General features: G+C 40.3%; 1 protein-coding gene across 1 annotated transcript in view; it reads left to right on the top strand.

Moving 5' to 3' along the window:
* Positions 1-3,585, top strand: part of ANKRD55 (ankyrin repeat domain 55) — a gene marked incomplete at both ends in the record, with an annotated part of 47,180 nt that extends 43,595 nt beyond the window's left edge. Inside the window, 1 exon segment of the mRNA XM_082337114.1 lies at positions 3,317-3,585. Coding sequence (XP_082193240.1) covers positions 3,317-3,585 — 269 coding nt within the window.
* Between the last annotated feature and the right edge of the window lie 9,273 nt (positions 3,586-12,858).

Below are 12,858 nucleotides of genomic sequence, written 5' to 3'. Positions count from 1 at the left end.
TTTTTACTTCTTTGAATGAGCATGGGTTTGTGATGGCTACCTAGTCATGGGGGTGAAGTTAAACTACATTGCTTTTGCCCTACTTAAACCCATCATTAAGGGCTTATCTAGTACGTGAAGTGTTCTGGAGATATTTTACACAGGTGTAAACTTTGAATGCATGAAAATATGTGTATGCCCCAAAGAAGGAAACAAGTGAGCCTCTGAATATGCATTCGGTTTACACACCAAGATTTCAATGAACTCAAAGCATCCTACCATGTGCCAGAAAACAAATGGGCTCATTTATTGTATTTAGCTCTGCCTGATTCACACAAATTCAATACTAACTAAAGCAAAGTACTAATGGCATTATTTTTCTTCATGGAAAGGAGAACTAAGTGATTTCTTGAACTTCTGAACATGAATGAACCTTGAATATGACCCGTGAATTACTCCACATTGCCAAAGGCCAGGCTGGCCTAGTAAACACTGCCTGCTCAGGCCATCATAACTTGAATTGTACTGAAATTAGCATGAAAAGAAAAAAAAAATCTACCAATTTTTTAAATCCTCTCTATAAAGATTCTGCTTTGCTCCAAGTAGATACCTGGTGAGTCTTAGAGAATTACTGCTCCTGATAAATAAATAATGAATGATGAAATGAGTATATGGCATATGGTACAGGGGAATATGGCAAGGAGAACTTCAGCTCTTTTGCACAATGTATATAGTAAAGAAATACATAGATGCAAAGCTCTGTCAATGCCCACTGCAGACATTAGAGAGGTAACATTTGTTTTCAACAGGGCAAATTTCTGACTTATTAATTATACACTACGTACATCTACAGACACAGAAGGGCTTGCGTGACAAGACTGGTGTGCTTCTGCTTTGCCGAGGCACAGAAACTGCAGGGTTTCTGCTTGAACTTCTTCAATATATTTCTGACTTGGGCATAGTCTTTGTCCCCAGTTACCTGCAGGACTCTTACTCCCCTAGCCAGTTATTCCCCATCTTATATTTGGACTTTTGGTGTTTTGGGATTTCTTTGTTTGTTTGTTTTCCCTAAGTGTAGTGGTTTGCATTTGCCTTTGCTGAGTTTCATTATCTGAATTTCTTATTGTTTCTCCAATTTACCAAGGTGATTTTGCACTGTAAACCTGTTCTCCGGTAAATTACACCTTGAGTGCCTTTTTTTCATCAGGTGTGTGTCCACATTATAGTAATGGATCTACCTTATTTTTATGAAAATTTGTGACAAAGTTAATAATTCTTCCTTATTAAAACTACATAATTTCTCACTTCTCCTGCATCCACTCTGCCAGCGTCCCAGTTTTTCTTTTTGGTGTTGCTTGATGAGCAGGCAAACTTCATAGGTTCAAAGATTCACTTCTGATAAACACCTACCAACTGTGGGCAGGATTTTAGGTATTTAGGATTTTTTAGGTTAGGTTAACTGACTTGAAATTCCTTAAGTCCTCTTTTCTTGTCTTTTTATTCTACAGCCCTCAAGAAACTCCATCCACTATTCTACCTATAAGTTCCTCAAGTGTGCTGAATATTTAGTTTGGGGATTTTTTTTAAGATCAAAACTGACTTGTAAGGTCCAGCTTATCACAGGTGCATTGACTGCAGTAGTTACTCAGTTCATACCAGTTGATTATGTGGTCTGCTATTTCTAATGAAAATTTGTTCATTTATCAGTTTATCCTCTGTTAAAACAGTCCAAATCTAGATTAACTTCAGATGTTTCTCTGGAATTACACAAGATTTTCATTGGGTTAAGAGAAAATACTCTTCTCCATTCCTCATTTCTGTAGAATTTCCCTGAACCTGCACCAGGAAAATTTCTGACAGAGATTATGAAAAGGGGATAATCAAAGGGGGCTGCCAGGAAAAATGCAAACATGAACACTCGGGTTTTCACTGGAGTTGGCTGGGAAATGGAATGATAATGACAGGCTGAGATGGCCACCTTTTGAGCAGAGTGCTTTATGGTGGGGTTCTTCCTGCATGTAAAGAACCAGGACACAAGCAATCTGAGGACAAGTGGTTGGCTCAGAGAATAGTTTTTAATTCCTGACCTCTAGGAAGCATTTGTGGTTAGTTTCAAAGGATGAAGCCAGCAAAACAGACAGAGAATCCAAATAACCTTCTGGGGGCTGCCATGACTAGTAAGATGAAACTCAAACTACAACATCTCAGAGGAAAATGTTAATAGCCTCTCATATATTCATCACAACAGATGCAGATGGAAGGAAATCACAGATGGAATGAGAATGCAACCAAGGAAAAATTAATGTGAAAAATTGCAAGAAAGATTCTGTAGCCAAAAAAGAGATGGTGTTAACTCCAGTAGGGAACTCTTCATATGGTTAAACTGAAAAACATGAAGTGTTTGTATACAAAGAACTTGTGAATAAAATGGAACATTACATGAAAGAAGCTAATATAATTCACAACAAATTCCAAGGCAGAGAAAAATAGGTCTACAATTAAGGTTTTGAATTCTCCTTTTAAAAAATTAGGAAATTAGTTAGTGAGTTGCCTCAATGAAGGAGCTTGAGGATTTCAATTTAGAGAAGATACAGAACTATATTAACTTTAAAGCACAAACAATATTACACTGCTGAGTGTGAGGTGGAGATTAAGGATGATCTAAATCTACAGTTTCTTACAAGACTGCTGACACACATGAGACATACAAGAGCTGTGGCTCTTGTGCTTCAGTGTGGGTCTTAGTGTGCTACATGGTAATGGGTTACTTTTGTGGCCTGTGACTTGCAAAGCACATGTGGACCTATCTTCATGACTGACTGTGCCTAGAGCAACCCAGACACAGTGGCCCATGTTCTTCCATTTCATCTTCCTAAGATTTCAATCAGAAATTACCCTGGGTAGTAGAGCATCCTCCCACAAAGGTTTTGTTAAAAATAATATATTCCCATGAAACATTTCTGTTTCAGTCAGCCTGTGGTTTTTGATGAAAAAAATGTCTTGTGGAAATCTCTCCAACCAGACCAAGTCTCCTTCAGACAAACTATAGATCCTCTGCTTATCAAAGGTAAACCTTTGAACTTATCAAGTCTTATTGATCACCAAACACAAAGTAAATTGCTTAACACTGGAGTTGTTTTCTTCAGTTGAAGATTAGCCCTGCCAGGCTTTAGCAATTTTTTACTCATATTTTGATCACATTTTTCAAATGCAGCCTTGAGGACACACAACACAAGACAAACAAACAACAGGTCAAAGAAAGTAGTAAACTCATTTGTAAAAATGTCATGCTTTTCACTTTCTGTGCACTCTTTCTCTCTTTTTCTTTTTCTTCTAGTTCAGCTACCATCTCAGGGTGCTAAGAAGTTTAAGTCCCTGCCTTTAAATTCCCTAAGGACTGGTGCAGGTATTCTCCCACCAGCCCCAGCCTCCAGATCCCAGAAAAAGGGACATTCTCAGAGTCATGTGCTCTATTCTCTCTTGCCTGGTCTATCAGGAGAGCCTCTGAAACCAAGCCGTGTCCTACCTGCTATCCCAAGCCAGAAGAAATCTAACCCTGCAGAAGAGCTTGAGAAATCTCTCACCAAACCAGACGCTGAAAATTAACTCATTATGCTGGCCTCAATCACTTGAAATATATCTAAGAGCTTGTTACAAGATAACTGTACAGTAAAATAGCATTAATTTGCACTAATGATGCTCTTGTGAACCAGAGTGTAAATGAACAAAAAACAAGAAAGGGTAGCACATCACAAAAGCTGCACTGTGTATTTATATAGGCGTTTTCATTAGTTTTCATTTATGATGAAATCACTAAATCAATATTTAATGTGCTGTAAATCTATTTTGTGAATGGAATCCTCTTAACATGCAATCTTGTTGCAGCAATGTGCTGTTAAGCCTTTCATAGAAAACAGGAACAAAGAGTAAGATTTTCCACGTGATTTAAAAGTCGGAATTAAGGAAACGTAACTTGACAGGGATTCTCTGTAGTTTGTAACTGCAAAGGTGCTGATTCTGAGGCTGTGTGCCATCAAAAATATCTTTTTAAGATTAAAATAATAAACTCAAAATAAAAGTCAGTTTTAGCAAATGAGGGGTTTTGGCTCTTTGTTTTTCACATATTTTCTACATTGCAAGTTTCTGGGGTTTGTGAATTCATCAAGCTAAAAAAGCAAAATGAAACACTAATCCCTGTAGGACAGACAGGGCTATAGCACACACTGTTCAAAACTGTTCATTGCACTGACAGATTTATGTCTCTTTCATTTAATTCTTCATATTCCTCAGTGACAAAAATGCAATTGTGTATTGTTATTTTCATAAAACAAGGATTGCACAGTCCTGAGTTATTAGGCATTATTTCATCACTTTGATCACCAAGCTGAAGAAGGAAATCTAACTAGACTGCTGTTCAGTCAAGAGCCTTGGCAAGTGCTATAAGCCTTTGACTAAACATTTCACAAGACTGTCCTTTCCTCGAGGCCGACAAAGATGCCAACCTCTGCTTGCTTCAGGATTCTTATCTAAATCTTGCTGCTATTACTGTGGAGGCTGTGGGCGTTACTGGGGGGGGGGGAGGGCGGCAAGGAGGGAGGAGGATGGTCCCCTTTTGTCACCCCTTGTGTACCACCATTGCTAGTAAACCTGTCCCACATTAGCTCTACAGCAGCAGCTCATTCAATCAAGACATGGCATTTCTGTTTATCTCCAGATAAATGTTTTATTAGCTGTACAAACATTTCTTTTGCTGTGTCACAGTAAAAGACAAACCTGACATAAAAGAGAAGATAATCATGTCCCAGTAGCTGCAGTTTCCAATTTCCTTGCAGTAATGACTGTAAATAGAAGGATGGCTGGTGGCTGTCACAGACAGTCCCAGAAAGAAAAAAGCAAAACACAACAGCTGCTCTCACGCAACATAGGGAAGAGGGAACTTTTGCACACAAGTAAAAGCATATTTTATTTTTAAACTTCTAGTCCAAATGCCAGGATATAAAGCTCAAATTCAACAAGTGATGTAAAGCTTCTTGCTGAAATCCATGAGAGTAAAAAGCTCATGTGCTTGGGCCTGACAAGTAACCTAGTCCCTGAGGCTAGGTGGAAAAAGTACTGCATGACAGTAGCATGTTCTGGTAAAGGAAAAATCAATTCTGGCATGGTCTGTCTTTGCACCTGACCAGTCCTGCTCAGTCCAGCCTCACTGAAAAGTCCAGAGTCCCTTGTACAGTGCAGCAGACTGGTATTTGCTCCACGGGGTCACTGCCTGAGCTGCTCTGCTCTCCAGAGCCCCTAAGCTTCTCTGCCCTGGAACTCCACCCATTGTAACCCCCAAATTCTCTGTTCTGATGACTCCAGCTCTTTTCTACCTCTCCCTGGGGCCCCACACAAGAGGCAAGTGGTTCATAAGTCAGTTCCTAGAAACATTCAAGCTTCAGTGCAGACCTTAAGCCACTAACAGTACATAGCAGATGGTTTTGGTGCAGACTGCACAGAGGAGAAGGAAAAAACATTCATACAGCTCTGGCTGGCAGTGAATAACCTCTATGTTAAACCTAAGTGTCAGTGTAGACATTACAAGAATGAGGTTTGTCTTCACAGAGTGAGCACCCAAAGTAACTACTCTGGCACAGATTAATTATCCTTAGTTTAACACACTGCTTGGGAATGGGTGCAGTGTGTGGAAGGAAGAGAAGACCAAATGGCACAGCATGGAGATCCCAGTGAGGCCTAATGTTTGTAACTCCATTTGCACTCTAGCCCATTTGAGTGGGTAAGAAAACTGAGTTTTTTGCTATAAACTGGGATGCCTCAAAAGAGGCAGGTCATGTGCTGCAACTCCATTTTTTCCTGAGTAGAAGCGGATCCTCGTTGCTACTATTGGCTTTGAGAGAGTGGGTGAATGTTTCTCATCTCTTGTGTTATCCTGCCTGTCCAGGGACCAGGAGAGTCCTGGGCTGCCTAATGGCAATCATACAAAAGCTGTGGTGGCACCCATTTGTTTGCCAGCTGCGGTTCCATGCTGGAGACAAAGATACAGGAGCACTCTGTGTTGGCTTCCCATAGAGGCTTGAACAAATTTCAAATGTTTCCAGTATTACAGCAAGAGAGAAGGGGAGAGACATTCCCCCATGCCTTAGGCTAGACACTTCCATTCCCAGAAAGGAAATAATCAGCTTTCCGGTTTTCCTATTCAGCAGTGCCTTGTTAATGCAGCATGGGCGAACAAAGCTGAATAATGAACAATTTTTGATCAAAGATAACACTGTCTTTCAAATGAAATTCCTTCAAAAATGCAGAATTTCAGGTGCAGTCACTTGAAGCTGGAAAAACCCATTACTGCTGCCTCCTCTCTGTACAATCAGTTTGCGTGACAGGAGACATTGGCTAGCTGATTTTTTCCTCTCATTTCCCTCTTTTTCCCTCATCTTTTTTCTAGGCAGGAATGTTTTTTTTCCCTGGGTCTCCAACCCAGGAAATAGACTTTTTCAGGAAAGGAATGCAAACCCAATTGCCTGTTGAAAGGTAAGCATAGAATACAGTACTTACCTGAACAGAGACAGTCTTAAATGCATGGTAATCTGAACTAAGATCCAGGTCACTTTTCTAATGTGTTTCTTCTGTAGACTGTCAATAAGGAAGTAGTTCACAGTTTACCAAATATAGATCTTTTAAAAATTAATGCTCATAGAAAGCACTAAAAATTATTCTGAGAAATGTTCCCACCAGGAACTATTCTTATCTTTGGGTTTGATAGCCAAATTCTACAGTAAATAAACAAGTCAAATTAAGTTGAAGTCTTTCATGCTCAGAGGAGAGCAGACTGTTGACTGCAGCATACTGCATGAAAGATAACAAATGAACCCATACCTACTTAAGCTATGCTGACCTCTTGCTCAGACCTTTCCTGGAAGATAATGGCAGGAGAGACAATAAAAGGCTAACACAGTTGATTAGCAATTGCCAAGAAATGTCTGGTCAGTAGGTCATGACAGAGATTTTTTTTTCCTCTGTCCAGTGATTAAATCTCTCTGGCACATTCTTCTGTGGCACTAGTTGAGTGTTAACTCATACAGTGTTGGAGTACTCAGGTGTCTGGGGAGTTTGGCTTGGCGCAGAGAGCTAAGAAAATATATATACATACAGGATACATTTTTCTGACCAAAACACAATATCCTTCCTCACTGGAACACACTCTACATTCCATATATCATTCTTATGAACAGAATTTGAAAACACTTTTAAAAAATGGTGCAGCCTTTATTCCAGTGGACCATTTACTTATACATTGATACTGAATGGAATGGTCCACTCTTCCAGTAAACTGTACAGGAGGTTAGCATTAGTCCATTACTTAAAACAGAGAAAAAATCTTCATATGTAAAACAAAGGATCATCCAGTATTATGGGGATCTTTCAAAGGCTATTCTACTGATGAGCAGAGTATCTGATGAGCAAGCTAATTTTCTTGTATAAATACCTAAAGAGGAAGCTATAATCCTCTAAAATTCAGTCCTAATAAAGCATTTTAAATACCCCTACCACTGCCAAAGGTAAAGACCTCTGTCCCTTCACCCCAAATATACTGCATTCTTTTACCATCGCCAAAAAGGAGTCTGCACAATCCATATATTTTTCCTCTGCAAAACACCAGAAGCATCATATTTACCACTTTGGAACATGAAAGCACAGCAACTTTCCAAACAATTCCAACAGGTCTATAGGAGCTCATCTGATCATTCTGTCATCATGAGTCATCAGACCTGTTACTCTGCATCTGCATTATAATAATGATTTAGAAGAAGACAGAAGTATTGAAAGCGTACATTATTTGCCTTTGTATTTTAAAAGTGGAATTTTTCTCTCATTATTGTCATAGGGTTTTCCTATGTTCCTTAGTTTCAGAGAAAGCAAAGATTTTCCTGTGCTGTTCCTATTAGTGGAAAAGCTCAGCATTATGAGAGAGGCAGTTTGGACCAGAGGTTTTCAGGTGTCCATCAAAGCCACCTCTAACCAAGGGCAGCGAGTACTACTTGATGTGAAGCAGTTGACACAGAGCCAAGAAATAAACTCCAGGCCCATTGGGATCCTAAAGTCCAAGTGTTCCCTCCCTGCCAGCCAACACTGTCAAGGGCCTGCCTTTTGCAGCTGCTGCTGAGCCTAGTAATGTCTGCAGACACCTACACAGTACAGCCTCCTGCTGTACCTACTTTCCATTCCCCATCTCACCGTTTGTGGTGCTCTAGGGTACTTGGCATCATGGTGTGACCTTCTGCTGTTCTGCAAACACCAGGAAGAACCTGCAGGGTCAAGGGGGTGTTCATACCTGTCCAAGAGGAGTACTTCACTTTATGCATATGTGCCTTCCTGAACCTTCGTGCATGTTTCTATGCTCAGCGTGTGGGATCCCATCCTTTGGAAGGATGTGGTGGAGTTCCTTGTATCACACAGGAGCAGACTGAAACTGTCGGAACACATCAGTGCACTAAGAAAAGGCTTGGTCCAGCCCTCCCTATGTGTCTCTGTAGCCATCATCACCACTTCAAAAGACCCCACAGTCATAGCTTTCCCTATCAAGATTACATCAGGAAGATTAGTTTGGTAAGAGAATAATTGAGGGGAAGGTACAGGAGAGGCAGAACCCCTGCTTAAACAGTGCCACAACCTTCAGCTATAATTTCAGTTTGTCAACTGAGGTGAAAGCAGCTTTGCACATATACTAAAAACTATGAAGGGATACCTTCCCAGAGTACATGAACAGTTGGCTGCACTTAAATGACTGAAAAGAATGGGACTGTATCTTTCATACACAGAAGCTGAGGGTAAATATAATCTGAGGAAGGAAAAAATATAAGGTCTAACCAGAAAGGCTATACTAAATATACAGTTGTAAAGACTGCATTTTCAGTTTCTAAAATTTGCCAATCCTGTCCTGTTTGTGAAGTTACTATTTGTAGTACACTCTTGGAAATAAGGCAGAGATTTATTACTAAGAACAGCTAAACCAAACTGTTAAATGACGACTTAACCCAGAGGGAGGCTCTGCCTCTCATTCTGTCCAACTCCTAGCACCAGAGAAATGTACTTTTTTCTCATCTGGAGGTCTGGAGCTTCTTAAAGGTTCATTCACCCTCCAGCAGTTGATCCAAGGAGACACCCTGTGTAGGGAATTTATCAGAAAGGGGTTGGATGCTTTTGAAAATTCTAATACTTGAAACTCTAAAAATATTTTTGTGCTTTGGCCTCTCCTGTTACAGCGTCTAGTGTTTTTTCCACAGTCCACTATGTTGTGATCTTACAGAGATTTTGCTCCTATTGTTGATTTGGGTGTTTTTTTCAGTATGTCCTAGAAACTACGAACTGAAACCACTTGAAATTTGTCATTGTCCCTGTGGTCTTTCTCTCTCAGTTAAACATTTTTAAAAGATTGACTTTTCCTGTAAATAAATTTGCCATCTTATTTTCCTTGTGCGTTCCAAGACATATCTTGAGAAAGCTGCTTCTGATTTGCCATTTCTTAGGTTTCTTCATGAGATACAAAATCAACCCCACTAAATGGGTTCATGGTAATTAATATGCATGGAAACTTCCACTCAGAGGTGTAGTGACTTGTCAGCGGCATAGGCCATGAGGAGCAATTTGTGCCCTTGCCATCCGCCTACTTCCTTCTGTTCTGCTGGGGTTTTCTATGCCTGATGAATTTACCTCAGGATTTTATTGTTTTCACTCTTATATACACGCCCACTGTACACTTAATCAAATGCTGCACTTATAGGCACTTTAAAAGCACAGCTCAAGCCTCTCTTACACTGTTTCCAATGCAGAGCTTGTACTACTTAGTTTCAGAAATGCAAAAATCAATGTATGAGGACTTTCAGCTATATTACTGCTTTCCTTGGAGTAGTCATCGAGAATTCAGACACCACCTTCTTAACCACGGTAATTGTGAGGTCCTAAGTCTCTTGGTTCACAACAGCAAAAAATAATTTTCCAAATTCTTTTTCACAAAGAAAATTTCATTTGACATCAATACCATCAGATCTATCAACATCAGTTTTCAATGTTATTTTTGTAAACGTTAAGATCAGCACATGTCAGACAAGTGTCAAAAACAGACTGTAAAGTTGGACAGGAACCAGGGTAAGCTCTTTATCTAAATCGAAAGAAGCAAGCACCAGTTTTTGCACGCTTCTGGTGCTCTCTGGTAAGGTGGTAAACAGGAAGATAGTGTGCTTTCACAGAGGTTTTATTCTCCTCTCAGCTTTTATGTGAGGATAGCACCTGGTCACTAAAATCCACAGACATCTTGTAGCAAACTGGAGGATATTTTTATATGTTCTAATGAAATTTAGCACTTAACAAAAAGTAATCACTCCATCACTGAAACCTTCCCAGTAGGCTAGTAAATAATATTATCCCAATATCACATATGAAGACACTAAGGCAGAAAGATTAGATGCTACATTTCCAATAGTGGCTTCTGAGAACTGGGGTTGGAGGGCTGTCTTCAGTGCTCAGGTGTTAACCCTCCAAAACGTAGCTTCTGTTTTCCCTCCTTACGGGAACTTGCTTGTGAGCATTCAGTATTTATGACAATCAGGTGGAGAAATGCAGGAAGCAAATTAAGGGCTGAAAAGTAAAGATTATAAATGGCTCTCCTCAGGGCAGAGTGTAGAGAGTCAGAGTTTGACAGCAGATCCTGGCCACTGGCCTATGCTTATTCTTGGCCAAAAGCCACCTTGGCCAGCTCAGCTGCAAAGCTGCTGCTGGGGAGTATGTAGTAGTCACAGTGCTATCACTGACAGTCTGAAAGGCAACATTACCCACAGCTATGGACAGTTCACACAGGACGCTGGGGATCTCGGCCAGGAACCGCAGCCCCAGAGCAGTAGTAAAGGACGGAGAAAGAGCCTTTATCTTCAGGAAAATTAAGTGACAACCTTCTTCACAGCAGTTACTTTGTGTGATTACTGTCTGGGCTAGGAAAGGCATAGAGCTGCATTGGATAAATTATCTGCCAGCTGAGATGAGCTCTTCCTTTGTCTCCTTGATCCTCCTTGTCCTCTTGTCTCCTCAATCACCTTAGAGGTCAGAAGAGAACAGGCACAGGTTTTGGAGTCACAGTACCACTCTGCCATCCCAAACAACAGAAGAGAGATTAAACAAACTAACATGTAAAGAGCATGTTCCAGCTGCTCTCCTGACAGGTTCTGTGAATTCTAACTGAACTCACCATAGAACACCTACAGCAGGTCTTCTGCGACAGTCACTGAGCAATGACTCTTACCACATAGAAGAGCTGCAGCCGTTCTCACAGAGAACGGTTTTGTTTCACATCCTACAGCTGATCCAAATCAAAATGCTGCTGCCCTCTAGTACTGCCCATGGAGGGACACCAAATACGGTACATGAGGTCAGCACAACCTTTCTTGGGCAGCATCGCTTGGTAAGCACCTTGGCATATCACTTTCACCCAGACAAGATGGAGGGTGACCAGTACTTGGGAATGCAGAGCTGTATTTACAGGTTAACCACAGGAAAGCGCTGAGGAGGCAGAGGGGTGTCATGTTCTCCATTTGTGACAAACAGAAAACTCTTGCAGTAAAATCTAAATCATAAGTTTCTTTGTTCTTTTCTTTAACTTGCCTTTAAGATTTAGAAGGCCAGTGCTAACAATGCTTACAACTCTCTTCTGCGAGCCGAACCAAAATCATCAACTCAAACCATGGAGGCCACTGGAAAACTATAGGATGAGTTCAGTTCCTACTGACACAGAGTAGTCAGCCAGCAGTCTAACTAACTCTGAAAAGTTTCTTGTATTACTGTGCCACCCAGATACATGGAAATAAAATCCATATTAGCGTAACTCCCTTGTTTAATGTTCTAAACTCCATAATCCTAGTTTACTAACCCAAATGTTGGGCTAAGTTCAACAGTTGGGCCAGTTCAAGCTAACAAGTATGAATTGTTTCAAGTGATGACTTAAATTATCCTAATGTAAAATGTGAATAAAGCCTGTAGACTTTCCTTTCTGCACTAACCTTCACTTGTTTATAGTTTTCTCTGAATATGCCATTACATGAGTAGAAGCTTTACTTATCTCCTGGCCCATCTTCCCAACTCTGTCAGAACATCAAGCTAATTCTCACATTCATGTGCGTTTCAGCAAGTTTACAATCTGCAAGAGTGTGACAAGTTCTGCATTCCTCACAACAGTATGGGTTTTTTTTCTGTTGGTTGCTATGCATAACCACGTTGTATTATTTAACTATGTAACAGCATTACATTGGCAGTTGAGCTGATTTTTTTAATTCCAAACATTCTTCAAGAAACATTTTCTCAGCTGCCTGAAGCTGAGGGATGTCAGAGATCTGTGTCAAAATGTTCTCTAAATGAAGAGACCTTCAAAGAAATGCCGCCACAGGTGTGAACTACTTCCTTTCAAACACGTCTACCAACAGTATCAATCCTAGAGTTACCCTGAGAAACCGACTCTCAAGCTATTTTTAAATGTATTTTCATAACAGAATTCGTATCTCAGCTCAAGAGAGAATTTTTAGAGAGAAAAACATCCTAGTGACATTTTTGATTTGGCAGCCATCTGATTCTTCAAGAGTCTGAATTTTCCAGAAGAAAGGAATACTCTCCAGCAGAATACTTCTTTCTTCCTTTACAGGAGATCCCTGAAAGCAGTCAGCACTGACCCTCCAGCTCTTGAAATGTCATCCACATGGTAGGATGAAAAGCGTTAATTCCACAATGCCATTAGTACACAGTAATGTGATGCATTATTGGAAATGATAGCACATGTCATTATATGAACTCTCAAACAGACATGTCACAACATCAAATGGCTGCAATTAGCTCCAGTACATCAGG

The sequence above is a fragment of the Platalea leucorodia genome (assembly GCF_965183815.1).
Source record: "Platalea leucorodia genome assembly, chromosome: Z".
NCBI classification, from domain to species: domain Eukaryota; kingdom Metazoa; phylum Chordata; class Aves; order Pelecaniformes; family Threskiornithidae; genus Platalea; species Platalea leucorodia.
Note: the sequence above shows the minus strand (reverse complement) of the source record. Positions and strands in the feature narration are given on the sequence as shown.